Source organism: Rhinolophus ferrumequinum, chromosome 10, assembly GCF_004115265.2.
Source record: "Rhinolophus ferrumequinum isolate MPI-CBG mRhiFer1 chromosome 10, mRhiFer1_v1.p, whole genome shotgun sequence".
Classification (NCBI taxonomy): domain Eukaryota; kingdom Metazoa; phylum Chordata; class Mammalia; order Chiroptera; family Rhinolophidae; genus Rhinolophus; species Rhinolophus ferrumequinum.
In genome coordinates this window covers 72,099,821-72,127,677 of record NC_046293.1, presented here as the reverse complement: position 1 = coordinate 72,127,677, position 27,857 = coordinate 72,099,821, and the positions used below count along the sequence as shown (strand labels likewise).

Below are 27,857 nucleotides of genomic sequence, written 5' to 3'. Positions count from 1 at the left end.
ATCAGTAGCGAATGCTGTTTTCATGTCAAATACAGTAAGAATTTTAAATGTTGTACTGGATTTAGTGTCATATAAGTCATTATTGATCCTAGAGGGAACAGTTTTGGTGGAGTGGTGGGAAGAGAAGCAACACTCTAGTGGTCTGACATGTGATTGGCTGCTGAAGACATTGAAAAAGTCCATAAAACTTTCCCAGAATTCATCTGGAAATGGGAAGAGAGATGATAGGCATTCAGGATTTAGGAAAGGATTTTTAAGCTGGTAAAGAGATGAACACATTGGATCTATCGAAAAGAGTTAGGACATGAATACATAGAACTTATGTAAAGAAAAGAAAGGATAAGACATTGATATAGAGCATTTTCTCAGTAGCAAACTGAGAGGTTGGCGTGGTGGCAGAGAAAATTATTTTAACATTGTTTGGAACTGCTGAAACATAGTAAAAATGAAAAGCAGACCAACTTTTAGTGCATTTTCTTCTGTTTTAAAATTCTCTACAAGAAGTGTACCCTTTAATTGCCTTCACCACCTAGTACAAGTTCCTCCTCATCCCCACTACTTTGTATTTCACCATTTTGATTACTTTTTTGACGCAGATCTAGATTTTCATACTCTTTTCTGGGTTGGTTTTGCTTGAAGTCAGATATGAATGTATTATCCAAGCTCCCATTCCCAAATTCAGCAAATCAAGTAAAGGGAATGACTGTATATGACTATAGAAGTAAATTGCTTAAGGTCAATTTAAAAATGATTTGATAATGACAGCTACTGTTCTGAAATTCTGGGATTCTGATTGCATGAGTACCAACTTATTATACAAGGCAAGGTCACTGAGTAAGAGCAGCTTTTCTCCAATTAGTAAATAAAATAGATGACTATTATATTGATGCAAAATGGGAATCCTTCTAAACAGACCTTTAGGAGGGTGATCTGGACCATTCAGAGCCCCCTGAATGGCTGCCTGGGCAGCAGAATTCTGGGCCTTCAGCATTTCGATGGTTTCTCTGAGTTCTATAAGTTCAGACTCCTGTGAAACAAACAGAATTTAGAAGCTTTAATAAAACTTTAGTACCTAGAGAGAAAAAAGTAAAATGCCCATGTTGTTCAAAATTCATTATCAAATGGGTTTGATTTTATGTAGTGCTAACGTCCTGGGACATCTGGATACTTGGCCGACCTTGTCAAGTCGTACCTAACAGCTCCTTACTTTGCTAAATGTAAAAGAGAATTTAAAAAACAATTTTTTTTCTCGGTTATTCTCCTATAAATAAGATCTGAATAGCCCATATTCTTTTCAAAGCCCAGAGCTGATCAGTACAACATAAAGTGAGATATCACGTTCCTCATTTTATACCAAACTTATTAATACTACCTAGGAGTCCATCACATAGATATCAGTATTGCACTATTGCGTCATACTGCATTTAGTGTCAACTGGAAACCCTGAGGTTCTGTCAAATAAGTCATTTCAGATTTTATCTCATTTATTTTGCACTTGGGAAATTGATTTTTCTTCATATCAAGTATAAAACCTGGAATTCATCCATAACTCATGCCTATTAAATGTAATCTTATTAAATCCTGCTGGCCTACCAAGGTCATTTTAGATTCTGATACTTTTCATGCAATAAAATTCCTAGTATGGAGACCCAATTCCACCAAGGCAGAGCAACACAGGAATTTTTAAAAAAGTAAATAGAAATATATATAATGTATATATATATAATATACAGTCCTTAAATAATAAATTACAAAAAATGCTTACAAATTAAATTTTTATAAGATATCTATTTTATCATTGAATTTAGGGTAATTTTAAGATATGTCCCAATAAAAATATCATATAAATTTGATCTTTCACATTTATTTCAGTAAATTATTTTACCAGAAATGACTCACTATGTGGAAGATATGATAAAGAAAACAAGAGTGACTTTTCAGCATAGGCAATATTTCCATCAGGAACTTGAAAACAAGGAGTATCCTTCTTGGCAGTGATGGCAATACTAAAAATTAGAATCTCTGTCAGCCTCTTAGAGGTAGAATCCCTTCGTAATGTATTTGTCATTTATCATTTTCTGTAGCATCTTTGGCAGAAAGCCAAAGCATCAGGCTTAGGTTCTTCATTCTGTAGTAAATAGTTTATCCCTACTCAATGTCTCCCAGAATACAGAAAACACAGTAGGATTATGACAACTATTTTTGCAGGAAAATTCTTCATACATGGGAATGTCCAGTGACTATTCTAACCTTATACATTTTTTAAAAACAGATAGACAATGCTAATTGAAATGAAATCCAAGTTTGGAATAGATACTTGGCACATCCTATATCTATTTTCATTAGATAGTTGACAAATTCCTAACAGATGACAGATTCTTTTTTTAAAACAAACCCTTTTATAGACTTCTAGTACCTTGTAAGTCAAAGATTCCCATAATGAAAAGTCAATACATCTTCCCGGATTCGTAGATGAACCTTCAAATACTTGACTGTAATTTCATTTGCATGTATTTATCACAAAGAAAAAGATCATGTTTGTGGAAAGTTTCCAAAGTCATAACACAAAATTCAGATCCAATTCATCATAATTTCTCAGTCTCTCCAAGTTTATCTATGTTCTATCCTTGCCCAACAGGTAATAGATATGTTTACCAAAATTTAATTTACTCTCCATTTAAAACAAATATCCCAAGAGATAAAATATTTACTGAAAAATCATATCGCTTTTATTAGAAATGTATTTGCAAAAGAATATCTATGGTGCATAATTAATGAATCATAATTCTAATAGTAATTTACAACATATAGACTGGGATGCATATTAAATTTTAATAAAAATCAGATTTTTACCTTTGAATTTAAAATCAATGGTGCTTTTACTGTGAATTAAAAATCTGCTAAAACATTGGCTTTAGATTTAAAGAGAAAAAATGGAAATCGCATCTCAGGCAACTGTCTAAAAAATTTCACTTAATTTTATGAGTTAGCTGACTCATGTCAAAATTTAATCTTTTCTAGAGAAATCTCTCTTAGAAACCGCTTAAAAAGATTAGAAGTGGAATGTTCAGGGAATGCTGCTTTTTCAGAAAAATGTGCTAATATGAGATAGAAGAATGATCACTTTCTAATATTAAGTATCTTTTTAAAAACAACAGGTATTACCATGTTTCCCCAAAAATAAGACCTAGCCAGACAATCAGCTCTAATGTGTCTTTTGGAGCAAAAATTAATACAAGACCGGGTCTTATTTTACTATAACATAAGACTTGGTATAATATAATATAACATAGTACCTGGTCTTATATTAATTTTTGCTTTAAAAGATGCATTAGAGTCAATTGTCTGGCTAGGTCTTATTTTTGGGGAACCATGATAACAGGTCAGTTGTTACGCAGTGTGACACAATCAACCCAAAGGAAGAATAACTAGGTAAGAAATGTATTCATTATATAACTTGAGAAAATCATCTATGAAAATATTAGTTTAACCAAATCCATATTACTAGTTTTTTCAGGAGAGCTTTATAAGTATAAGCAAGCACCTATAAAATATTCCATTGTCTTTAATTAAAAATATAGTTAAGTTTTACATTAAAAATCTTTTCAAGCCTGAACAATTCTCTCTCCATCTATGCAAAAATTCCTTCCTTCTTTCTTATTTCAGTTGAGATCCACCTTCACCATTACTCAAACTAGAACCATCTCTTTCTCTGAGTCTTTCCCTATGATTTTTCCCTCTGCTTTAAACATCCTTTCTCACTTTTAAAGCCCAAGTAGCATTTTAAAACCTGAGAACCAAAAGTAAAATTTCATTTACCTACAATGATCCATTCAAGATAATGATGCCCCAAACACCAGCTGACTATGTAAGATTCCAGTTTTCCATTAGCGTTTCTTATGTGAAAGAAGTTAGATGGTGTCAATATTTTTTTCTGTTCTGTACATACCCCTGAGGCTAAACAAGTTGTCAAGGTCAGATTCGGAGTGCTTTAAAAACAAAATTATCAAATATTGTGTTATAAGAGTAGCCTTGCTTAATATTATTTACAACTTAATTTCCAAACTATATCTGACTTCTTTCCAAATTTCTTCTGGACACAGGACTGGAGAATCCCACAAGCTTGACAACAAATCTCCTCAACCAACTTTACCGTCTAGGCTAGGTTCTTAAAAATTTCTACTAAACCTGTCGTTTGCTTCCTCACATTCATACTCAGTTAATTATCACACTATCTAGGTGTAATTACTTTGAACATATCCCACTCCCCTAGCCCATTGTACATGCCTTGTGACCTTATGAAATTTTGCACTGGCTAGCCCTGGTTCTAACTAAATCAACTAAATTCACTAAATCCCAGTGTAACTTGAATCCATAAGTAACTTATAATTTCAAATTAACCTATGCCCTGAAAAGCCAACGAATGCATTTTCTGACTCTAGTGATACATTTTTAAAACACTTCTGGATAAAAAATATTTTAACCTGAACTGGGAGGAGTTAAAAATCCAATTCAACTACTCAATTTTTAGCTTCTACGTTATCTGTTTCCAGAGACTTGGCTTTGAATGTTTTCATTTTAAAGGTTTAAGTTTCTATTTATCTAGTCACCCCAAAAAGTGGTTTTTTAGAGGTAAAAATGAGCAAACCTTAGACTTTATAGTTAGCAGAAGGATCAACATCTGAGCTCCACCCCTCGTACAAAAAGATGTTCCTCTGTCATGCTCAGACCGTCTAATAAGACTGACCTAGCCTACCTTAACCTTTTCACTGTGTTAATTTATTTAAGCTTGTTCTCCAAAATGTGTCAAAAATCCACGGAAAATAATTACAGTATTTATATTTTTAAGTAAATGCAGTTAAGGTGTTACATTTTATTAAAATAAATGATTACTTTAAAGTATAAAAATTTCCTGTTGTTATTCATTCTTGAAAAACACAAAAAGATAGAAAAATGTACATCTGCTGTCCTAAACTTCCTTTCTGGAACACTGAGCTCGTGGGGTTAGGTTGAACGCCGCAGTCAGCAGCATAGAAGTATCACTCGACTACAGACAAACGTTACAGCGAAAGTGTTAATATATGTTCTAATTATCTCTGGCACAACAGCTATAAGGAAACTGATTTGAAAGGCTTCTAATTATCAGTAAGGATCACCTTAGTAAATTCGCAAGGATTTAGCAGTAATTCTGTCAAAAATGTAGATTTGTATATCATAAAAATATAGATTTGCAGAATTCTTGCCATTTCATCAACTTGTATTGCAGCCTTTTACATCTGCCATTCTATAAAGAAAATAAAGCCCTGAACAATACTTTGAGTGACTTTTTTTTTCAATTCTGACAAGGATGGTACATAACTAGTACCACTCTAGATAGAGAGAAAAGAAGTTATTTCATCACATGTAATAGACGCCACAGGGCATTCGGTCTTAATTCTCTCAAAGAATCTTGGTAGAGAAGTGCTGGTAAAGGGACAAGAGCCTGAAATCCAGGTAAAATTCTTGATCCAATTATGTCACTGTCACAATCTGTTGAGTCTTACTTTAGGTATAGGGCAATTTCTAGAGATAATTTCACCCTCCAGACAGCATTATTGATAATTATCCTAGTTATGGACTTACTGTTATATAACATGTGGTCTTCTAGTGGCTATTGGGAAGGCTGTTAAACCATTGGGAAATACTGGTAGGTCAGTCTTCATTAACTATGACCATGTTAGCCCAGAGTCCAAAACCTTTGAGTGACGCCTTGTTTTCAAAGACCAGATTCTTTAGACATCTTTCTAGCCTTAGTTCCACAATTTCCCTCCATAGTCCTTCTTTTTCCCTTAATGTCTCTAATATTTTCTTCCCTCCTTGCTGCTCACGCTCATGGTGCTCCTTCCTCCCTGGCATGCTGTCCTCCATTTCCCAGGAATTAATTTTCTTCCTCTTCCCAGAGCCTGGGGAGGGGAGGCTCCTCTGTGCCTCCTCTGCTCTGAAACCAGTGTGAAGATGCAGGGACATCAGAACATTGTGCTGTTGTACTTCTAACCATACCCCATATGTTCTGCTTCCTGAGTTATTCATACATGTAGTTTCCTTTCTTACCACGCTATGAAAGTATAAAAGCAGTGTTCCGGAACATAAATTTGGCAAGAGAATCAGTGCGATTTGGCTCCTAGAACCCAAGAAAAATTTTAGGACAGTATTCAAGGGAATGATTTGGGTTTATAAATGAAACTAAAATTGTGATATAGTTTTCATACTACCGTGTTTCCCTGAAAATAAGACCTAGCCAGACCATCAGCTCTAATGTGTCTTTTGGAGCAAAAATTAATATAAGGCCTGGTATTATGTGTTATATTATATTATGTTATGTTAAGTTATATATTATATTATATTATATTATATTATATTATATTATATTATATTATATTATATTGTATTACAAGACCCAGTCTTATGTTCTATTAAAATAAGACTGGGTCGTATATTAATTTTTGCTCCAAAAAACGCAGTAGAGCTGATGGTCTGGCTAGGTCTTATTTTCAGGGAAACACAGTATTAATACCACATGATTTTTGAAAATCACACATTAAAGGGTAAAGAAGGCAGAAAACTTGGATTTGAGTCCTAGTTTAGTTTCTCTATTAAGTGTGTAACCAAGAAGATGTAGCCACCTTGGCCTTAGTTTCTCTAGGTGTTAGCATCCCACATTGCTTCCCAATATGCTCATTCTCAGCTTTAAATTTTTCAGAGGTGCTTACCTTCAACTGAAATCCTATATGTTTTCACTACATTTTTATTCTAATTTGTCACCTACTAGAATATCAACTCTATTTAATATTAGAACTAGTTATAAACTAGGATATAAACAATGTGTTTGCGTGTGCGTGTGTGTATTCTCAGTGTGTATATGCATATATGAGTATACTGAATTCTCAGTAGCTAGAATCTCAGCATCTCAGAATAGAAATCCAATATAACTTTGGTGAATGACTGAATGGACAAATGAAGCTTGGAATGCCGGGAACAGTTTTAAAACCTCTGCTCTATCTTCTCTAATCTTTTCCCTAGGATTGTTGGATCACCAGAGAGCAATATATCCTTTTATCTCAGCTCCCTGAAAAAATGGCTTTACTGAAATATGATTAAGTGTTATGCCCTCAGCTTTTAGAGAAATGTCTATTTGAACAGTGATTTTTGTCTTTTGTTATTCCATGACCCCAATTTAAGAAACTTTACAATAAATTTGTTCTTGAAGTCAATGCTGAAAAGTTTGTCTCTTCAATCTAAATGATACTCTTTGGGTCAGAAAATGAGAACTAAACATGCCAAGCAGACTCCCTTTGTGCCTCAGCAAGCTTGACATTCATTTCAGTTCAGCCCTTTGCACAGGCTCAGGCACCTTGTTACATACATTCCTTTACTGGATTTCACTAGACTGTCGTTAAACTGTGTATAGCATCTAACATATTGCTTTCATAAGAATCTCAAAACCACTTGGAGATAGGCAAGTTATAAATCTCAGATTAATAAAATATTGTGTGCAGGCAGCTTGCAATTAGAAGAACAATCGGTTAAAAAATGGCACAGGTTATGATCTTCTTCTTTGTAGATTTGTTATTGTTGCTAGAATATTTTTAGTCATGTTCTTAGTTGTTTGTTTCAAGGAACATCATAGTCTTTATTTGTCATTCAACTGGCAAGAATGTATTACAGTGTACTGAGTGACATTGAGAACAGAGTCCAATGATTTCAACTTTTATAATGGATAAAAGGATAATCACTTACATCTTATAAAACATAGTGGATGGTGCCTTAGAGATTGGGAACACTTTCAGCACAATATATGAAAGTTCTAGTATTCAATAATAGACAAATAATTTCTACCTTTCTCAATCAAATGTTTAAAAATCTTAGAAAAGACATTTGCTTAATATTTGTAATTTATTCACTAGCTCTGTAAAATCGAATTGTCTGTTTTAGCTGTGTATCTAATTTCCTTTTCTAAAAAAATTAATAATTGCAAAATAACAAATATATGGAAACTATGTAATTAAAGGTATCATGATAATACAAAGTGATACAAGCCATAATAAAACATTGTTACAATTATTGAAAAAAATGGCAAGGTCAATTTCAGACATTATGATATCTTCTGAGAACATTTAATAAATTAAGGAATGTTCTTCAAGGATAATGTGCACATCATTATGAAATTCCTTATATTATCGAGATGTATTTTAAAATATTTAAGTATTAGTCGTAGCCACTATAAATTAACAACCATATTTTTTCCAATTCCCATGAAGTTGTTACTCACAAATTAAAAAGAACTGAAGAAAACATGGAAGGTGGCAAAATATATTAATTTCGACTTCTTAAAGACACTGATACATAACTACTAACCATGCTTTCCAGCAATATGTGTGGCATATGGCCAGTGATGAATTTGTTTAGCTTACATTTTTTAAGGGAAAAAAGTAGAGACATGTAAAGGAAGGTAACATTTGTTATATACCCACTTCATGTGACATTTTTAGAGTAGCTCACTTATTCCTCCCTATGATTCTACAAGGTTATAATCCCCACTTTTAAAATGATGCTTTTGAGGGTCAGAAAAGGAAGATTTCACGGGTCTTAAGAGACCCCGCTGAGATTTACACTCAAGCTTACTGGGCTCCACCGTTTATATTCTTTCCCATTCAGCTGCCCTGAAAGGCCTTGTAATTCTATTTGCGGAGTTCTTATGTTACATAGTGAAGTGGTAAACTGATCTCCCCACAAAAAAAAAAAAAAAAAAAAAATGATTAAGGTAAAATGTATGTGCTCAAAAGTTGTTATCTTCCCTTATAGAACAGGTTTGACATGGATGGATAGTGTCCTCTTTCATAGACAGGAGAAACCTATGAAATAGGAGAATGGAAGATAACTGCAAACACAGTTTGCTAATTATACAAGGCAATTATAGGACTATTCGATTTTCTCTTTTGGTTTAATTGAGCTGTTCATTCAGTGTTGTCTAACTTAAAAAAAAAAATGGTAAGCTGACAAAACCAGATAATACATGCTAGTTCTTTGAAGCTAATGACACACTTTCAGAACTAAGGACAAAATTGAATCCATCCCTATAGACAGATATAGTTATTGATTCTGAAAATATCCAAAACATTTTAGATTATGAATCTCTGAGAATTAGATTAAAAACTGTAGACTGCCGCTAATATTATGCACATATGCCGTTTTTACAAATATTTCCATATAATTTTAGAGATGTCATCTGTCTCTGACACCCATCCCAGGACTCAGGTTAGACCATGCATTTCCAAACTAATAGAAGAGAGGTAATCACATGGAAAGTGTCTAGACTGTTTCTGGGCTGCGAGGACATTTTTGATACTTCTGTCTTTGTGAAATAAATTCTTTTTCTTTCTTTTTGGTATCCTTCTTCCAGTTCATAAAATCCTTCACATTTATTTTAAAGCCTTTGATATAATTTAACCTTACTTAAAAGACAGCATCCCCAGATGCCAACTAGTCCTTTTTACTCCAAAAATTACATTGGCTTGTCCCTCGTCCCATAGTAGCTCTAACCTTAAGCCCTTACTTTGTAGAGTCCTAATAACATCTGTTTCAGGCCTTTTTCATGGGTATCTCAGCCATAATCCTTGTGTGTGGCTTATGGACCATGCATTTGTGAAAATTCTTGTCAGCGTGCCATTCTTGTCAACTGTCAATTGTTCCTAGAATATTCTAACTCTTCTCCTATACACCTATTTCTTAACATTTGGTATTCTTTTAATAGTTATAGTTAGAAGTAAAAACAACATAGATTGCCTAGAAAGAACTGTGTGTGTGTGTGTGTGTGTGTGTGTGTGTGTGTGTGTGTGTGTGTTCCAATGCGGCTTAGTCTGAAACATAAGTCCTTAAATTAAAATCAGAAAAGGCATTATTTTGTCATTGTTCCAATTTAGCGTATAATGGATGCTCTGTAGTATGCTTTTTAATGAGCTGTATCTCAAGTAGTGTTTAAACATCCTACGTAACTTGCTGTCTTATTTCAAGCCCCAGTAGCAATTCCTGAACATACCTTTTGTTCTGCTGTCATGGTTAGACTTTGCAGCCGGCCGGTCATATTCCCTAAACTCTTTTCAAAAGCTGCTACGAGGTGAGCCTGTGAAGAAAATGGAAGGAACACATTTTACATGTCAGAACCTTAGGAGGGTGGATGAAAAAGCTTTACGCAATGCTGATCTCCAAGTAGTCGAACTCTTTAAATAATGACCAACATAGTTAGCTTTCAATGGTGACAATTAACACAGATCATCATTTTTCATTTCTAAACTTCAGCTTCAAATCCGTGTTTCAGTCTCTTGACATTTAGTGTGCATTCACCTTCCAAAAGGGGATGGTATTTTGCAAATAATAACACCTTCCAACTTGCACATGCTAGAGGATTTGACACATAAAACAGTGACTGAAGTTCTGAGTTGCCAAGTTTTTAGACTTAAAGTGCAAGCAGAGGCCACTTCAATGGTCAATGGGCAAATGTTCCTCATTTTGATACCGGCATGATGACCTTTGAAGAGATTGTTAGCTCCTCGATTATAATGACACTCTCCTTCAAGAATCAGACATCTGCTGACAGCTCTAGCATTTTCTTTCCTTTTTCTACTTACAAAGAATTGAATCGAAGAGTTGTCTTCACTTTCCAAACTCTTTTCATTACCAGGGTTTTGATTTCTACTTTATTCCCTTCAACTAAGGAAGTGTAGGTAGGCCAGCCAGAAATAATAATCAGTCATAGTGTATTTAGCATTAAGTTTTTGTGGCTTTGGAGTTTTATTTTAAATCTTAGAGAATTACACATTTTGCAGTACATAACCACAAGTCCCATGATTAAGTATTTGATAATCTTATTAGAGTTCTAAAATAGGCCAGTTATTATTAACATGCCATTTTGCAACAGCTTGACCCACAAAATATTAATCTTGAAAAGTTACTGCAATCTTACACTGTAGCTTGAGGTAGAACTACAGGTATGTTATCGCCAACCGGTTTATTTTATTGTACTTTTAAAGGGATATAAAGATAGAATAATTTACCACCTACATACATCTATAGTAAACTATGTGTGGGGGGAAATTTGACAATCCTTGGCCAAAGATTAGTTTTTTGAAGGGAGTGAAAAGATGTAATTAAAATACATCCCCTTGTAAGTCTAGCAGGGCTGAAAGGCTGAGGTACCTATTATCAAATGGATCACAGGAGTCCCAAGAATGAGGGCACTGGATGCTTATTCCAGTGTTAGTAACAGCTAGAAGTTTATTCCATTACGGGTAACGGCTAGAATGTCCAAATCCCTTCCATTAGCTTCATGATACAAAGGTGTCTTTGTTCCTAGCTCTACATTTATCCTGGGCTGCCTTTCTTTTCCTGACACTGTAATATAGAGAAAGATAATTAGTAGAGAATATGCCTGTTCATCTTCAGTCCATTAGCACAGCTCTTTATTCTTTCTCGAATCCTTCCTCCCTCTTTCCCCCTTCCCTTTCTCTCTCTCTCTCTCTCTCTCTCTCTCTCTCTCTCTCTCTCTCTCTCTCTCTCTCTCATTCTCTCTCTCTCTCTCTCTCTCTCTCTCTCTCTCTCTCTCTCTCTCTCTCTCTCTCTCTCACACACACACACACACATTTTGAGAATTATACTAGAAGGTTTGTTAGTAGACTTAATGGGATAAATGACACTCTTAAAAAAGGAATAGTATCTTATTGTTTAAAATGTGTGAAATGACAAGGAATGTCATTACATCAGACTTAGTACCCTCAGAAATTAGCATAAAGTTATGTCCCACTTTCTTTTATACTCAACCTTTTTTTAATTGCAAATATATATATATAAAAGTGAACAAAATGAAAATGTACGGGTCGTTGGTTTATCACATAGTGAACATTCATGCACTAACCAGCGAAGTCAAGAAACAGGACATTTGAAGACCCCAGAAGTCCCTCCTTGCCCCCCACCCTGGCCATTCCTCACAGATAACCACTATTGTAACATTTGCAGCAATTATTTCTTGCTTCTCTGTATAGTTTTACCACCTAAGCTTGCATCCCTAAACACTGTTTTAGATTTGCCTATTTTGAGTACTATTCAAGTGGAATCATAATGGCATGATTTTTTCTGACTTTTCTTTTGCTTAACATTATATTTTTTGAGATTCATCCATGTAGTGTTAGATTTTATTGTAGCAGGAGTTAGATTTTATTGTAAAGCATTGCTCGGTTTGCCCATGATCACCATTTGTGCTGATTCCAGTTTAAACTACCAGAAGTAATCCCACTATGGCCCTACAATTGGCTACTAAATCCTAAAACTAAAATGGCTTGATTCCTGTTTAAACAGGGAAAATTCTGGCAGAAATCTATGTTAAAGTTTACTAAAAGAAATGCAACATTCTACTCAATATTGGAAAGTTTTAAGTCTCCCAGAGAATTATAAGTTTTAATTGCTGGCCTGTCAGTCCTTGAATGTATAAACTTGAAGAAAATTCCTTGACTTTACCTCTGTGTATATTTTATCAGTTCAAAAGGAGTTAAAATATGACGAAGAAAGCAAGACTATGAAGAATATTTTATATTAATATATTGCTTATATTTTGTAGCTATGAGAAATACAAAATATTCACCATTAGAATACCAGTTTTCAATCTTTGGAAAATTGCTCTTCATTAATCATTTATAAGAAAACTGGTTACAAAAGAACATGCTGAGTCACATTGTTCTCAATGAAAAAAAATATATTAAAAGTATGTTAGTGAAATATTGCTTTGAATTCATGTTGCCGTGGGTCAGTTTATCAGATTAACTTTTTTACCTAGAAGGTAATGAAAGGTAGAATTTCTCACCAATTGGATTAATAGATAAGGAGTACAAGAACCAAATAAGAGAAAATATTTCTACCAGGGATGATCTTTGTCACCTTAATAGAGAGAAAATGGAAAGTAAAACTGATTAAATTATAGAACAATGTATCTTTTCTGAAAAGTTGTATAAAAACGATGACTTTTAAAAAAATTGTGGATTTTTTGAAGGGCTCTTAATCAAAGTTTACTTGGGTCTGGCTTGTCTTTTAGCAGTTGCATAACTGTCAAGCCGGAGTAAAATTTTATCAATATGATGATAAGTATTCCCCAATTTATATTAGGTGAAGTCTTCCAGGTAATATAATATAATAGACAAGACCGAATATTAGTTAAGAAAAGGTATTTTGAACAGACATTATCTTAAGTTTTAGAATCACATAATATAATATAATCTGAATAGACATGTAAAGAGAATTATTGTGCTACTAAACAATGAGATGAAATCTCATTATGAAAATGCTTGCATTGTATTTGTTCATTTAGAATTCAGTGACAGCCTGTCAACCAAATAAAAAATACTCCATACATAGATTAATATGGGAAAGGATGATAGATAGATATGACTTTACATTTGAAAATCAATAATTAGATGAACTGAAAATGACTTTGAAACTATCATTAATAAGGTTTCACATTTCTTTCACTGTATAAAATTGTCCCTTCAGTGTTTGTCATGTTAATAGGTGCAAAATAATTTTCTGTTAAAGGAGATGCAGAAAAGCAAGAATAACTGCCAGATTACATAAAAATATTAAAAAGAGCAAAGAAATAAGACAGAGTCCCAAACAAAATAATACCCAAGAGAATTTTGGTTAAAAGACTTACATGCTGAAAGGCAAAAAAAAATAGTATCTTTTGTTTTGTTATATATTAATTTAGTGATGTCTCTGAAAATTGGTAGTGATAACTAGCCTTAGTGCCCTTTTCCAAATTATCTAAGGGCTGAGATGTGTAAAGAAAACATATTAAAACACAAACAAATGCATCCCAACTGACTTGGCTGCATGAAGGTGTGGGCAAGAGGTGAGAGGACACCTGGCTGTATGATGCGACCATACATTTGCAGTTGCCTTTGCTTCTGGGGATCCTGTTTCCTTTCTGTTGGTTGGTAGGTTATTAATTCAGGGAAGGTCAGGCAATAGTGCTTGCCAACATACCCTCCCTGATTTCTAAGGACGTTCTAGTAGAAACAGCTTTACAAAGAGTCTTCCCAGGGCTTTACGCAGCTCTGATCAGAGAATTTCACAAGTGGGTAGGAAAGCTCAGTGCACATTCTATTGAAAGGAGGTTAGACTCTGCCAGTCAAATGAGTGGTGAGCTCACTGGATATCTTTCTGACTTAACACTGTCCCATTTAACAAAGGGGTGAAAAAAAAAAGGTTTTAGTAGAGAAGCACGTAGTAAGTTTCGAATTTAAATATTAAAACATGGATTATTGTGTGGACCCCATATAAATACAATCATGCTAGGTTCGAACACATGATACATCAATGATAAAACATACCCCAAATTATGAAAAAACAATTAAGTCCTGATAGAATTATTCATATATTCAGTAAAAATGAATAGCTGTATCCTTAAAATTAATACTGAATTTTTAAAAAAGTTGACATTTTCTACAGAACCAAATTCGTAATGCATCCTTATAAATCACGGCTATTACACTTCTATATAACGTTCATTGCAGTGATCCCATTTAACCAAAGGTAAAAAGTTTATGTATGGTCTGAATAAAGTAATAAAGGCTTATCTCTACCTCCAAATAGGAACTGCACAAAATAAAAAAAAAAAAACTGTTTGACTTATATTGAAGAAATTCTATACAGAAATAATTTTATTCAATTTTATGATTAATTTAATCTCTCTCTCTCTCTCTCTCTCTCTGTGTGTGTGTGTGTGTGTGTGTGTGTATCCATATATATATATAACTAACATATATTACCAGATATTACTTCAGAAGCAATGAAATGAAACACACTCTGAATAAAATTTAAATGCAGTATTTCTTAGAACCGAGGAAAAATCAAGTATTAACTCAATCCTGTGATGACTTGTGATGGTCTATGCAATCTAAAATGATATTATAAATCAAATGCTAAACAGAGTGAATTCAAGATGAGTTGTAGTTAACAGGTAATTTATGAATAATTCAAATATCTAAGTGTATAAAGGAGATAATATCTTTAAAAATACAAATGGACCTAAATTTACAAAACTCCATCCCTTGTAATTATAATGATTCTATTAAAATGTTCAAAATAGTATTGACATTAAAATTATTTTATAAACATTTATATGTACATCCATTTATAAAAGTTATGAGCTACTGAAATATTTGGACTTAAAGTAAATTTTAATAGACTGTTTGTAGAAGAGTAGAAGATCATGCATATCTTTGTTATCGGAATTTCTTAACTTTCATCGTTTGACATTAAAACAATAAATTTACCCAATGGTAAAAAGCTTTAACAATCCATATCACCACAGAATTAAGAAGCACTAAATGGTGAAATAAGGTTGAAATACCTAAGAAATTAAAAAGTACACATTTCTTTCAAAAACTGTAATACACCTTTAGGTGTTGTTTTTTTTTTTAATTTGAAATAATTATAGCTTCACAAGAAGTTGCAAAGAGAGTATAGAGAGGACCCTTGTATCCCTTCATTCAGTCTCCCACAATGGTTACATCTTACATAATTATCATATAATATCAAAACCAGGAATTCAATACTGGTACAAATATGTCGATTCACATATGAAATAATCACCTCAATCAAGGTACAAAACTATTTCTTCACCACAAAGCTTTCTTCCCTATTGATATCCTTTTATAGGTCCACTCACCTCTCAGGAATAAAGGTGACCACCATCCCTAACCCCTGGCAAGCACTAAGTTACTCTTCATTTCTCTGATTTTGTCATTCTAGAAGGTTATACAAGGGAATTATATAGTATGTGATCTTTTGAAATTGGCCTTTTTCACTCAGCTTAACGTGAACCTGGAGATCCATCCAATTTGTTGTGCGTATCAAGTTCATTTCCTTTCACTGATGAGCAGTAGTCTACGGTAGGAAGCCGTCAGTTTGTTTATCCACTGATCTACTGACAGACATTTTGGTAGTTTCCAATTTTTTTTCACTATTAAAAAATAAAGCTGCTATGTAAAGGTTTTTGTGTGAATCTGAGGATGATTTGAGAAGCTTTCCCAAATGCATTATAAAGTAAAAAAAAAAAAGAATCATGCAAAATAGGATATATATTAAGTTCCCATCCATGTACAAAATGTACTACTAATGATAACACAGATATACATTACGGAAACAGAAGATATTTGGAGTTTTTCACCAAGACTAGAATTTTTTAAACAAAACAATATCAGCCATTTGGAATTACTTCCTTTTATTCTGTGTTTCTTACATTTTTTTTTTTCATTATTGCCCCCTAGGAAGAGGTTGTGTGTGTGTGTGTGTGTGTGTGTGTGCATTGTTTGTTTGTTTGTTTGTTTGTTTTCCCCAGTTGCCCCCTTCTTCCATGATATTTTAGTACCACAGGAATACTGGATACTTGGTTATACACTCTATGTATATCTGTGCTTTATACATAAAAAGAATAAGTTTGTTTTCAGCACAAGAACCAATTTTCACCCTTTGATGGTCATATCAATACCCAGCTGAGAATACCTATTCCAAAGTTGTGAAAACAGTGTGGCATGCATGATTAGAGCAAAAGTGGTAGGTAGCCAATGGTTGACATCTTTGTGAAATATTTGCTCCCTTTCCAAACAATGACACAGAGTAGACCCCAGGACTGCTCCCCTAGGTTAGAATTCGGTTCTTTCACACATGCACATGTATGTAAACCTTTGCAAGTGTGTATTGTATCTATGTATTTATAAGTATATAAAAGAAAAATGTTAAACGGGAACACAAGAAATCAATAACTATGAGTGGGAATGGGAGTCTCAGAGGGAAAAACAAATAATTCCTTTTTTATTAAACACTTGTTTAGTTTTCATGTTTTCTTTTTATTATAATATACACATATTACTTTTTAAATGGAAATAGTTTAAAAATTACTGTGCAAAAACCCAAATTCCATTATTGATACCAGCCACTTATTATTCCAGTATCTGATTATATAAGTCCACACAAGAAACATTTACAAGATAAAATAAAACCATGAGTAACTGCTCAAGACTCCCATAAATCTCTTGACTATCCGATGTATAGGTTCTGTCATTGAAGCTTTCTCACTGCAGATAAATACAACCTAGTGTGTTTTAGCGTTTGCACTGTAATATGTCCTTGTAATATGTCCTAGGTACAAATTCAGGAACATAGACAGGAGTGTTTTATACTACTATATATCTAACCTATGGTATACAATTTATAGTTGATTTTGAACTATTTCTTTAAGAGTTATTCTTAGATACAAAATGTAGGTTAAATAATAGTGTTCCAGTGTTGCCTAAACAATTCTCTAAAACCTCTTATTATTTTTAATACCCTAAAAACATCCATAAAAAAACAAATATAGTCCATCCAAAATTAATTTGATTCTCCCAAAGTAGAAAAGATAAGATCAATCCAAACACAGTGCTGAATGGAATACATTGTAAGTGAAGTGATTTACTTCCATACTGTGAAAGTTATATTACACCATAATATTTAACCTTAAAATTTCTCGTATTCAAGGCACACACAGGGGGTCTACACCTGCTCAGTTTTGCTATGGAGAGCTGAGTCTAGGAGCTAGGAAAACTGAATGGAGAGCTGAGAGTGGTGAGGCAGGCTACAGGCCCAAGCTACACTAGTGGAACTGAGCAGATTCACGTTGAGTGAAGGTGACAGGACATATGGCAAAATAGTGGGAGCATCCTTACCCGTCACTATTGCTTCTAACGCTACTGTTCCTTAGGACTAGGCACAATGCCACGTGGTCTCCTTTTTTATTCTTCATCTATTTTGAGTATCCCCTGGCACACTGAGAGATCTTCAACAAATGTTAATATAATTGATGGTCTTTATCATCATGTTGGCCCTTCTCAGCAGCTAGGAGAAGGCTGCCAAGGTTGCTGAGAGAACTACATCTCATTTACAATATAGCTAAGATACCCAAATTTAGACCTAAGTTGTTTTTGTTTGTTTGTTTGTTTTTGTTTTAGAATTAACTGGATGCTTAACCAATTGTCTTATAAGTGGTACTGAGGGAGGCAGGGTGCATGAATTTTTTATCTTCCAAAGTTAATCATTATCAATCCTAATAGTACTGTAGCTATAGAAAGTCTTATGCATGGGGAATAATAAAAATAAGAAAAGAAAGAATCCTTGTAGCTGTTCCCAATATTCCAACCTTATTAGAAACAAAATGCCATTTTCACCACATTATGAATCCTCATCAATCAATTGGGTTTACAATTTATTATCCAGTCTGTAGGAAAGGTTATCTTTATATGAGTTGTATGATTTAGTGACTTAACTCCGTACAATTTTGGACATTCAAAGTTTGTAAGACTGTTACTAAAATTATCCCATTTGCTATATAAAAATCTGTTTTAACATATCAAAAAAAAATAAAAAGTGACTTACATTCGCTGAAAGTTGAGATGTGAGGGTAGCAACTTTTTCTTGTGATGCAACCAGCTCTCGCCGCAGTTTATGGATTTGCTGAATGTAATTTCAAAAAATCAATTCAATATGCTAGTAGATTTTAACTTAACACCAGAATTCAATCCAAGAAAGCAAATACTATAGTCAGCTCATTCTACTCCCACTGCATCAGCACCAATTCTTGAAAACTAAAGCAACGTGCAAACTGGCTGCAAGGTGACAATCAAAGGCCAGTGATAAGAATAGGAGTAAGTCCCATGTTCAAAGTAGGGACTCAACTCTGCAAATGAAGGGAATGTTTCCTTGTTCCATTTGCCATCCCTGGCTGACTCAAGAATCAGTTTACTTTCTTATTGATTCTTCTACCTCTAGCAAATTGTTATATTAAAACTCAGGTAGTAAAATCTTTTCTTTTTAAAGGTTAAATGTGCATATACATTTTTTTCTGAGTGTTTTTAGTGAAAAGTACTCCACGTCATTTTTCTATCAGATTTTTTGTTGTTGTTGTTCGTTTGCTTTTTTGTTTTTGTATGCTTATTTTAATTTCTGTAACTTGGCAACTCCTTAGAGCTGTAGACTATCCTGCAGTCACTGAAAGTTGGCTCTAATTCAACATTTAATGATTCCACATTTGAAAATAATGGCATTGGCTAGGCTTTTAATGACTAACACTTAGAGAAGCCTTTCCAAATCTTTATTATAACAAGCTTTATTCAGGGAGTTACTATAAACTCAGGGCAGAAATGCTTTATAGATTATCCATAGTTTAAAAATAAGGGGGAAATCAATAATACTATGCAAATAACTAGGTAAACAAACAAAATAAATATGCTAAAATGTTTTCCTTTTTAGTTAAGTTCACATTGGATGAAAACTGACCCGGAAAAAGTTAAGGGTATATATCATATTTAAAATTTTAATTTAAGCACTTTCACAGTTTAATCTGCATGTCTCATGTTGCCATGAAATATAAAGTAATTAATACTTTAAAGTAAAATATTTATAAATTGACAAGCATACTTCTGATCTTAAGGGATTTTAGTTACTTAGATGGCAAACATTCTACTCTGATGGTTTTCATTTCTTCAAAAACAAGTCTTCTTTTGCTGAATATGGACTTTTGGAATACCATCTCAGTTTGAAAAAGCATTCTTGACACAGTTCATTAATTGTCTTTTTTTCCTCCTTCACATTATATTTTTGTAGAGAAGAAATAGTGGTCTATATTGAGAGACTCTAAAAAGGAAGTGAACTGGAAGCTGGAAGCAGAGATAGAGGATATTTTTATAATTTCAGCAAATGTAATTCCATTTCACTTTTGCCTTTTAAAAAGAAATACATCCCAGCTCCAATTAACTTTTGAGTTATATTCATACGCTGATGATCACAAATAGTCTCAGAAAGCAAAGAATCCATTTTATTCTTAAACCAAATTCAAAGAGGCTTTCTCAAATTAATAGTCCCTATCAGGTGATCCTATTGCCTTTAAAATATAATCCAGAAAAATTTAAAGTATTGTCAATTATTTTTTAAAAATCGTGACCCATTATGGGGCATCAGTGATAAAAGGGGAGTTGGGTACTTATTAATAAGTCATATAGATGTTGCATTTCTATACTTCAGTAGCTACATTATGATCAATGTTAGAAGTTTTGCCATGCGCATGTGATGCAAATAAAAATGGTTTTTAAAAAAATCATATTGACTTTTTGGTCTAGCGATTATAAAGATCAAATTGGTACCATCAATACTTTTTCAATATTTTTAAACACAGCACACATTTTACATTGAAGGCTAATAAAATGTGACTTCAGAGGAAAGATTTCTTTGCAGAGACTGTTGCCAAGACATTTATTTTCTCTGTGCTCTGATGCCTCAGTGTAAATTAATCAAATAGTCATTACTGCATTTTGAATAAAGGCCTAATTAAAGTCCTCCTGCTCTCTTTGGCCAGGACATCTCTTATACAAAGGGAAAGAAAAAGAATATTCTCTTCAGGTTGCAATCTGATTTGCACATGACTGCAACCAAGTGAGTATTTGTGAAATAAATGTGTGTGATTAGACCTAGATAAAGTGGTGTTTAGAAGTTGCAAAGTCCTGCACCCAACAGCTGAACTGGAATGCTGGTAGCTTGTGCTGTGGAGGTCTGATGCCTAAGATTCAAGTTTCCTTAATTCTATGTAGTAAGTCTCACAGGCAGTGGGGACAAGAAACTCATAAAAACAAAGGTCTCGCGCATTCATTCATTCATCAAAGATTTAATGACTGCTTACTACTAGACACTATTTATTAGCTGTTGAGCTAAGACTCCAATCTAGAATGTGAGAGGAGAGTTTGCTTATGAAAATTACCTTTCATTTTCTTTTAAGAGGAAATAGTCAAGACCTTTTATTAACTATCTTGTTTCTATCCTTGGCACTGTAGTTATGTTATTGTATCACAGAGCCCTCTAGTGGCAGAAACACTCATTTCATCATAAATGGATATTAGAGCAAATATAAAAAATGATACGTTTTTACCTCTGAATGAGCCTTTTCTTCGGCCTGTAAAAGAGAGAATGCAAAAGATATGAATAATTAACGTCAATTCATTTCACAAGTATATATGAGTAAATAATTATATTGTGTATTTAAAATGTGATCTAACATCAGAATATAGTAAAATGCATAATATTGTTAAATTAAAACAGTTAGAACAGGAACCTTTAGGATTGCAGATGAATATTCTTTATGTATAAACCATATAGTATTTTAAAAATACATAGTATTTGATTCATGGATATATACTATGCTTTAAAAACAAAGGCTATAATTAAAAGATAGTGTTACTCTAAGATATGGACCATAAGCAACAAAAAATAAAATAGTTTTAAAATTATGCTCTAAAAAAGATACAGAAAAGAATAAAATATTATATTTTAAAAATTCAAATTGTAGGAAACGGACTCCATTAAATTATAGGGATCTTCAGCCAAGACTTAGGAGCCAGAATTTTATTCTGTAATTTCAAGATCATAAAGAATGCCAAATAGATTTGGAGGGAAAATATTGACCTCCATTGATAACCACAGAAAATCAGGTTACGAGTTTCTATTTCCTTTTACTTTTCCTAATAATAATCAATTAGATTTATTTGGCTGCAAGTCAGCAAAACACTAAACCATACAGTGTGAAGGTGGTGATAAAAGTGGCCAACAAACATCTTTAGCTACGCCGATTATGGAAATAAGGATTGCTGTAGGAATTTGCAGGGTGTTTTGGCCTCAGCTGCCAAAAACTCCTAGCTCTCTTTTGCTTCTTTGTGCTGGGCTGCGAAATGCCAGAATATGAGTTATGTGCACCATTACATTAGGGAAGCTCTCTCATTCTGGAAAAAGCTGGAGAATGTATGATATCGCTGCGTGGTACAAGACTGCTCATCGCCTTGAGCAGATCCAAAGCTGAAAAACAACCTCCTGATTAATTGATGCAGATATGCATGAGCTACTTTTTATGTCTCCTTTTCCTCTGGAAATCATAAAATAAAACAAAGTAAACATCGAGAAATTATGTATAAGCACCTCTGCAGTTTCGTCTTTCCTATATTTTCTCTACTCTTAAAAATAATGCATAGTTAGTAATACAGTGGTTAGTTAAAAGAATGGTTAAGTAGGAGAATCCTAATAGGCTTTATAAGAAAACTGTGTTTAAAAATAAATGCTAACATAAAGCTTAAATATTTTAAATCGCAAATTTAGTTTTTAAGTGAAGGTTTTATTTCTTTTAATTTTAATATTTTCAAGGTTTCATACAGTTTGGTTTTTGAATCATAAGTAGGAAAGATTTTAAAATCAGAATTTCATAAAATCAAAAGAAACTGGAGGTTGTTTGCCTTAAGACATATTTACAAAGACAATTAACTATGATTTTTGAGTTTCCCTAGTAATTTGCATATTTATTGCCAGTTTACTCTGCCCAAATTCCCCTTCTAGGCTTGCTAAGATTATATAAAACTGATACTTAATAAACAATTTGTGTATTTAAAGCAAACGATATATGATTTGTTTTTGAATAGTCAGGAAACAATCACTTTTTTTTTTTCATTAAGAATGCCCTGGATAAGTTACATATACTAGTTATAAGCATAATTATTCCATATTAATTCCATATATACTATATATTATGACTTTACTCATTGCTGATTTTTCAGAACTTTTTTTTTCTTTCATCTTTGCCTTCTTTCATAACCTTGGTTATGACTGCTGAGTAGGTGTTACCCTAATGTTGAAGCATTGAACCAGAATAGTAATATTATATTTTTTTCAGTGGATTAGGTGTGGGATTAAAGATATCATGATGGAATGAGATTACATTTTATTTTTAAATGAGGGTATTGAAGCAGGTAAAATGTCCCAAAGGATGGTAAACAATATAAAACACCTTTTCTAAATAAAAATATATCAGATGATTCTTTATTCTGTGAGCTATTAATTGGCCATTCATTCATCCATTCAAACTTACTAATTAAAAAATATTTACTTTAGTATTAGCTATGTGTTAGTAAATATGCTAAAGAGATCCGCAGTGAACTAAACATGGCCCTTGCTCTTATTAAACCAACACAGATTAGATTCCAAGTATAAATCAGGTTCAACAAAGTTCATACACAGTCAATCAGAAAACTACTACAAAGATAAAAAATGTAAATGCATACATAACAGGACCAGGTATATAAAAAATAAAAAGCATTCGGAGTACTAACAATAAAATCACATAACCTACTCAGGTTATTTTTTCTTTTCCAACATTTCATAAATATATGGATAACGAGACATATGTCTTTCCTATGAGAAATGCCACAACAGAATAATAGCTAACAGCCCAAACTCAACTTCAGGAAGAAAAGAAAAGATGGTGGAGGCTGGGAATTGCCTGAAAGCACATGTCCGTATCTAAAACGGGCAATGCCAGATGACTGTAAACCTGGAGGAATTTCATTTCAGTGTTTTTACATATTCTGGGTATTTTTAAAATACAGTTTTAAAATTGTAATTGTAGATAAAAGCTCCAGATTGCACAGTGTTGGTTTGGATTAAACACACACACACACACACACACACACACACACACACACACACATAAACTCTAAGTTTGTCAAAGGTAATATTGGGCCTATGATTTCCAAGCGATGTACAACCTCCCTGAATCTTTCTGCTCAGGAATTGTAGAAGGTGATTTTTTACAAAACTTTTTGCAAGATACATTGTAAAAATTTTACCAAACTACAATTGGTAGAAACTTTTTTTTTAAAAAAAATTAAAGTTTACTGGTAGAGACTTTAATAGAACTACATATGAAGAAAGAATCCTTCCATGGGATTTGTTAGATTGATGACTTTACAGGTAAAGGTTCTTTGCAACAACCCATCCTCATTAGTTTGCTGTAACATTTTTAAGTAAAATATATAATTTCATAAATTGCATAAAGGAGAGTGTTAGAGTAAATATGGTTTATACTCATGTTTAATAAGAGCAATATTTTACCAAATAAGAAGAGATAGTGCCCAATCTTCTTGCAGAAAAAGGAAACTTTTACCCCCTAAACACTAATTATTTTATAAGGGAACACCACACACAACTGTGTTAGCTGTGCACTGCATAACTTCAAAAAACGCAATTACATGTAGACTATGATGTACATGGTGCATCTTAGAACGATACACTTTACACTATTTCATAATTTATACCACATAAAGTCCCTGGTCTCCTCTAATTATTGCAGAAAAATCATGGGATAGATGTTTCTGTTGTTTTCCAATTTTATGTTACATGTATAAGCCAAAGAAATTTAGCAATTTGCCTGATATCACACAGTAATTACTAATACAGTAAGGCAGGAATGCAAATCAATGGACTCTTTATCCACAGTCCTCAAGAAGGCATGAAAAATAATGATAAATTGCCTTTTCACTTCGTGGTTTGGAAAGCACTTTCACAGGTATTTTATCATTACCAATTAAGTCTCAGTGCAAGATAAGGGAGGTTAGAGACAGAATGACTCAATCACCTTTGATTTTTCTCATTATTAGTTCTCCAAATATGCATTTTTGAATTGTTTTTATTATAGGTTATTTGTCAACTAAAGTATATAATTTCCATCATCTCTAAAACTATTTAAATTTCCTAAATTTTCTAATAATATCACCTTCTGATGTGGCTTGATCACCTTATCCATCTTTTTCACACTTAACACAAGGACCTAATTCATCTCTAAATGTTGGCCTACAAATATGTTTATAGTCTGTCTACTTTAATCTGTTTCCATTTCATATTGTACTAATATAATACTTCTCATTTATGCTTCCTCATTATCCTTATTATTTTGACATATATATCCTATCTACATATGTCGTGTGTGTGTGTGTGTGTGTGTGTGTGTGTGTGTATAACCTATCTAGAATTTTTTAAATGTATTCCCTTTGTTCCCTATAAACCTGTAGTATCCAACACAGTAGCTGCTTGGCACATGTGCTTATTTAAATTAAAATTAATAAAATGAAAACTTCAATTCCTCTGTCACACCAGATACACTTCAAATGCTCAATAGCCACATGTGGTTACTGTATTAGTGCAGATATAGATCATTTCTATTATTACAGAAAGGTCTATTGGCCTCTGGTAGATACTAATCAGCCATCTGTTTTTCTTCAACCTATGCTTTTTTTTTGTTGTTAATTCTTGACCTTTCTTAGCCTTCATGAAGGTAGTTTTATCCAAATGTTGCATTTGTATATATTTAAAATATGACTATAATGATGTTACATCTTTTGACATTATATAAAGACTCCAGTTGCAATGGTTTCATCTCCCAGATAAGCAGCTGCACTGGCCCAACCAGAAGAACTCTAAGTCTTTACATATTTCTCTTATTCTTTTTTCCAGTACATTTTCACATTTCTGCCTTCTTTATCCATTAGCTTAACACAGTAGATTTATCTAAACATTAACAGTGATTTCTTCATTTATAGAATTTTTTGGCAATTTTAGTTATTAAAAGGAGAGAGATGGTAAGAAAAATATTGTCTTTGCCAATGACAGTCTGATTTTGAGTAAGTATGTAAAGCAATAAATATGAAGATAAAGTTACAAAAAGGGGGACATAACATTAGAACCTAATGAAAATGAATGAAAACAATTAATATTTCCCTTAATGCTTAATTGCTCAGTTAACAGTTGAGGATGTGAACTTTTCATGAATCTTTCAATGCAGGATTAAGGATTAAGGATTATTCACAGTACCCAAGTCTCAGTAAAATTCAGTAAACTAAATATTCCTCACTCTTATCTAAGCTTAAAGGAAACCTGTGGTAAAACATAAATTCGTGTAGACTATTTTGTTTTAAAGATGACTTATATTAAGTAGGCATAAAACTCACATTGGCAAAAATGAAATATATTTTAACATACTAGGAAAATAACAACACCTTGGCATTTCTCTCTTAAGAAATAAAGTTTGAAAAATCGTACTTTATTTCAGAAGATTATTAAAAAAATGTCTAAGCCTCTGAGATCTTCATCCTTTGGCACAATTCTCTCAAAAAATTATTTTTTAAGTATAAATATAAAGTGGAGAAAATATGGAAAACTAGAAAATATAAAATTATAGTAGAGCACAGGACATGATTTCAGGGATTCCAAGTTATACCCGAACAGGTTTTATGGAATTCAGTTTTCCTTCCACATATTGATCATAATGAGTACACAAAAGTCAAGTGGAAGCACAGTAAGTGGACCACAAAAGAGCTGGTAGAGCATCTGCCAGCTTTTTGGGTAGGGAGTAGCTTAGAGTACGCTCTTATTTCACTGTGCAACTTCTGTGTAAATGTCAATCTATTTAATCATTTGTATGCATGGCAAAGGCAGAAACATTTTCTCAACAGCCAATACTTACTGTAGAGTAAAGAGAAGACGTGCTGGAGACCAGTGATAACGAAGAGCCATGAACTGGAGAAGGCAAAAAAAGAACAAGAGGGAAAATAACGAAGTCTGCTCAGAAACACCAGGCCTTTACTAAAAAGTGAAGAATGGAGAAATAAAATAATAGCTGCTAGATATGAGAGTCTGAGAATAAGTCTGTTGCCATTTTTTGGAGGTCAAATGTTGAGACATGGATAGATCCCATACATCCCCCTACAGTACCTTCTTTATCATCTTATAAAGAGAAATTGACAAGTACAAGCTCTTCAAGCATGCTTTGCACATACCGAAAACTACAGTACATTCCCACATAATTAATAATCAGAAAGTCATGAAAATCTGAACTAAAATTGCCATAAGCTTAAAAAAAAACTATGTATTTTATTTATTTGATTTCATTTTTATACAACAAAGATCATTTTCAATATTTTTCCCCGTGTACTTTCTGGGAAATAAGCATTTTACCCAACTTGCTAGTTCAACATTATCTGTGATGAATTGATGCTTTCTAAAATACAAAATTACTGTTTCTTTTGTACTTTCAGTAACAGAAAAATACTTATATCATATTAATAGAAAAATACTTATATCAAGGTGGTGTGTCACTGAAGTTAAGAATGAAAATTGCATACGGTCTTTTATCTAGGTAATCAAAATACCATCTCAAACTATTAATGGACTACTTTATGTTTCTGTACATCCAATATTTTAAGCCCAAAAAAGGGATAAAATTGTGCTTAATTATATTTGTAGGAAAGTCCTTCTTTTCATTGTGGGACAATAGAAAATTATTTCTGCTATTCATCCATTAAACAAATATTAGTTGAGCACACACAATATGACAGGCCCTTGCTAGATCCTGGGACTACAAAAATGAATGTCTCTATCCTAGGAGCTCAAAAAGAAGTAGGAAGGTACTCAACTAAAAAGATAATTACAACAGAGTACTACAAGTACTATCAAGGGCAACGCATTGGGTACTACAAGAGCACATGGGAAGTATAATACTTATAGATAACCTGGTCAGCAGAGAACGGGGAAGTCTGTGCAATACTACCATTCTGTGAGACATTCAAAATTCCAGTCATAAAAAAAATAGCACTTTCTTTCAACCGATAATAACACTGGTGTGAACTAGTATGTTGTACAAGAGGGAAGGAAGACAATGAATCAGGAGATTACATTTCCAGTCTTTTCCTGATGCTTACTATTTACTGTATGATTTACAATCACTTAATATTTATAGGTCTATGACTTTATAATTTGTGGCTTAGTTTCCTCATCGTTCACCGTGAGCAGTGGTCTGGGGCCGCCAGTAAAGTCCCTTTCATTTTTCTAGTCCGTATAATTCCTTGATTCTAGACCACAATTTAAAAAAGTATAAT

General features: G+C 33.1%; 1 protein-coding gene across 10 annotated transcripts in view; it reads right to left on the bottom strand.

The window, feature by feature from the left end:
* NAV3 (neuron navigator 3) overlaps positions 1–27,857 on the bottom strand; it is a 770,226-nt gene that overhangs the window by 44,504 nt on the left and 697,865 nt on the right. For all 10 annotated transcript variants that reach the window (XM_033117411.1, XM_033117412.1, XM_033117414.1 and 7 more), the window contains 5 exons: positions 26,447–26,499; positions 21,038–21,061; positions 18,496–18,573; positions 10,076–10,159; positions 916–1,027 (listed from right to left, as the gene is read on the bottom strand). In XM_033117411.1, the coding sequence (XP_032973302.1) occupies positions 916–1,027; positions 10,076–10,159; positions 18,496–18,573; positions 21,038–21,061; positions 26,447–26,499 (351 nt within the window). The remainder of the gene's footprint in view (positions 1–915; positions 1,028–10,075; positions 10,160–18,495; positions 18,574–21,037; positions 21,062–26,446; positions 26,500–27,857) is intronic.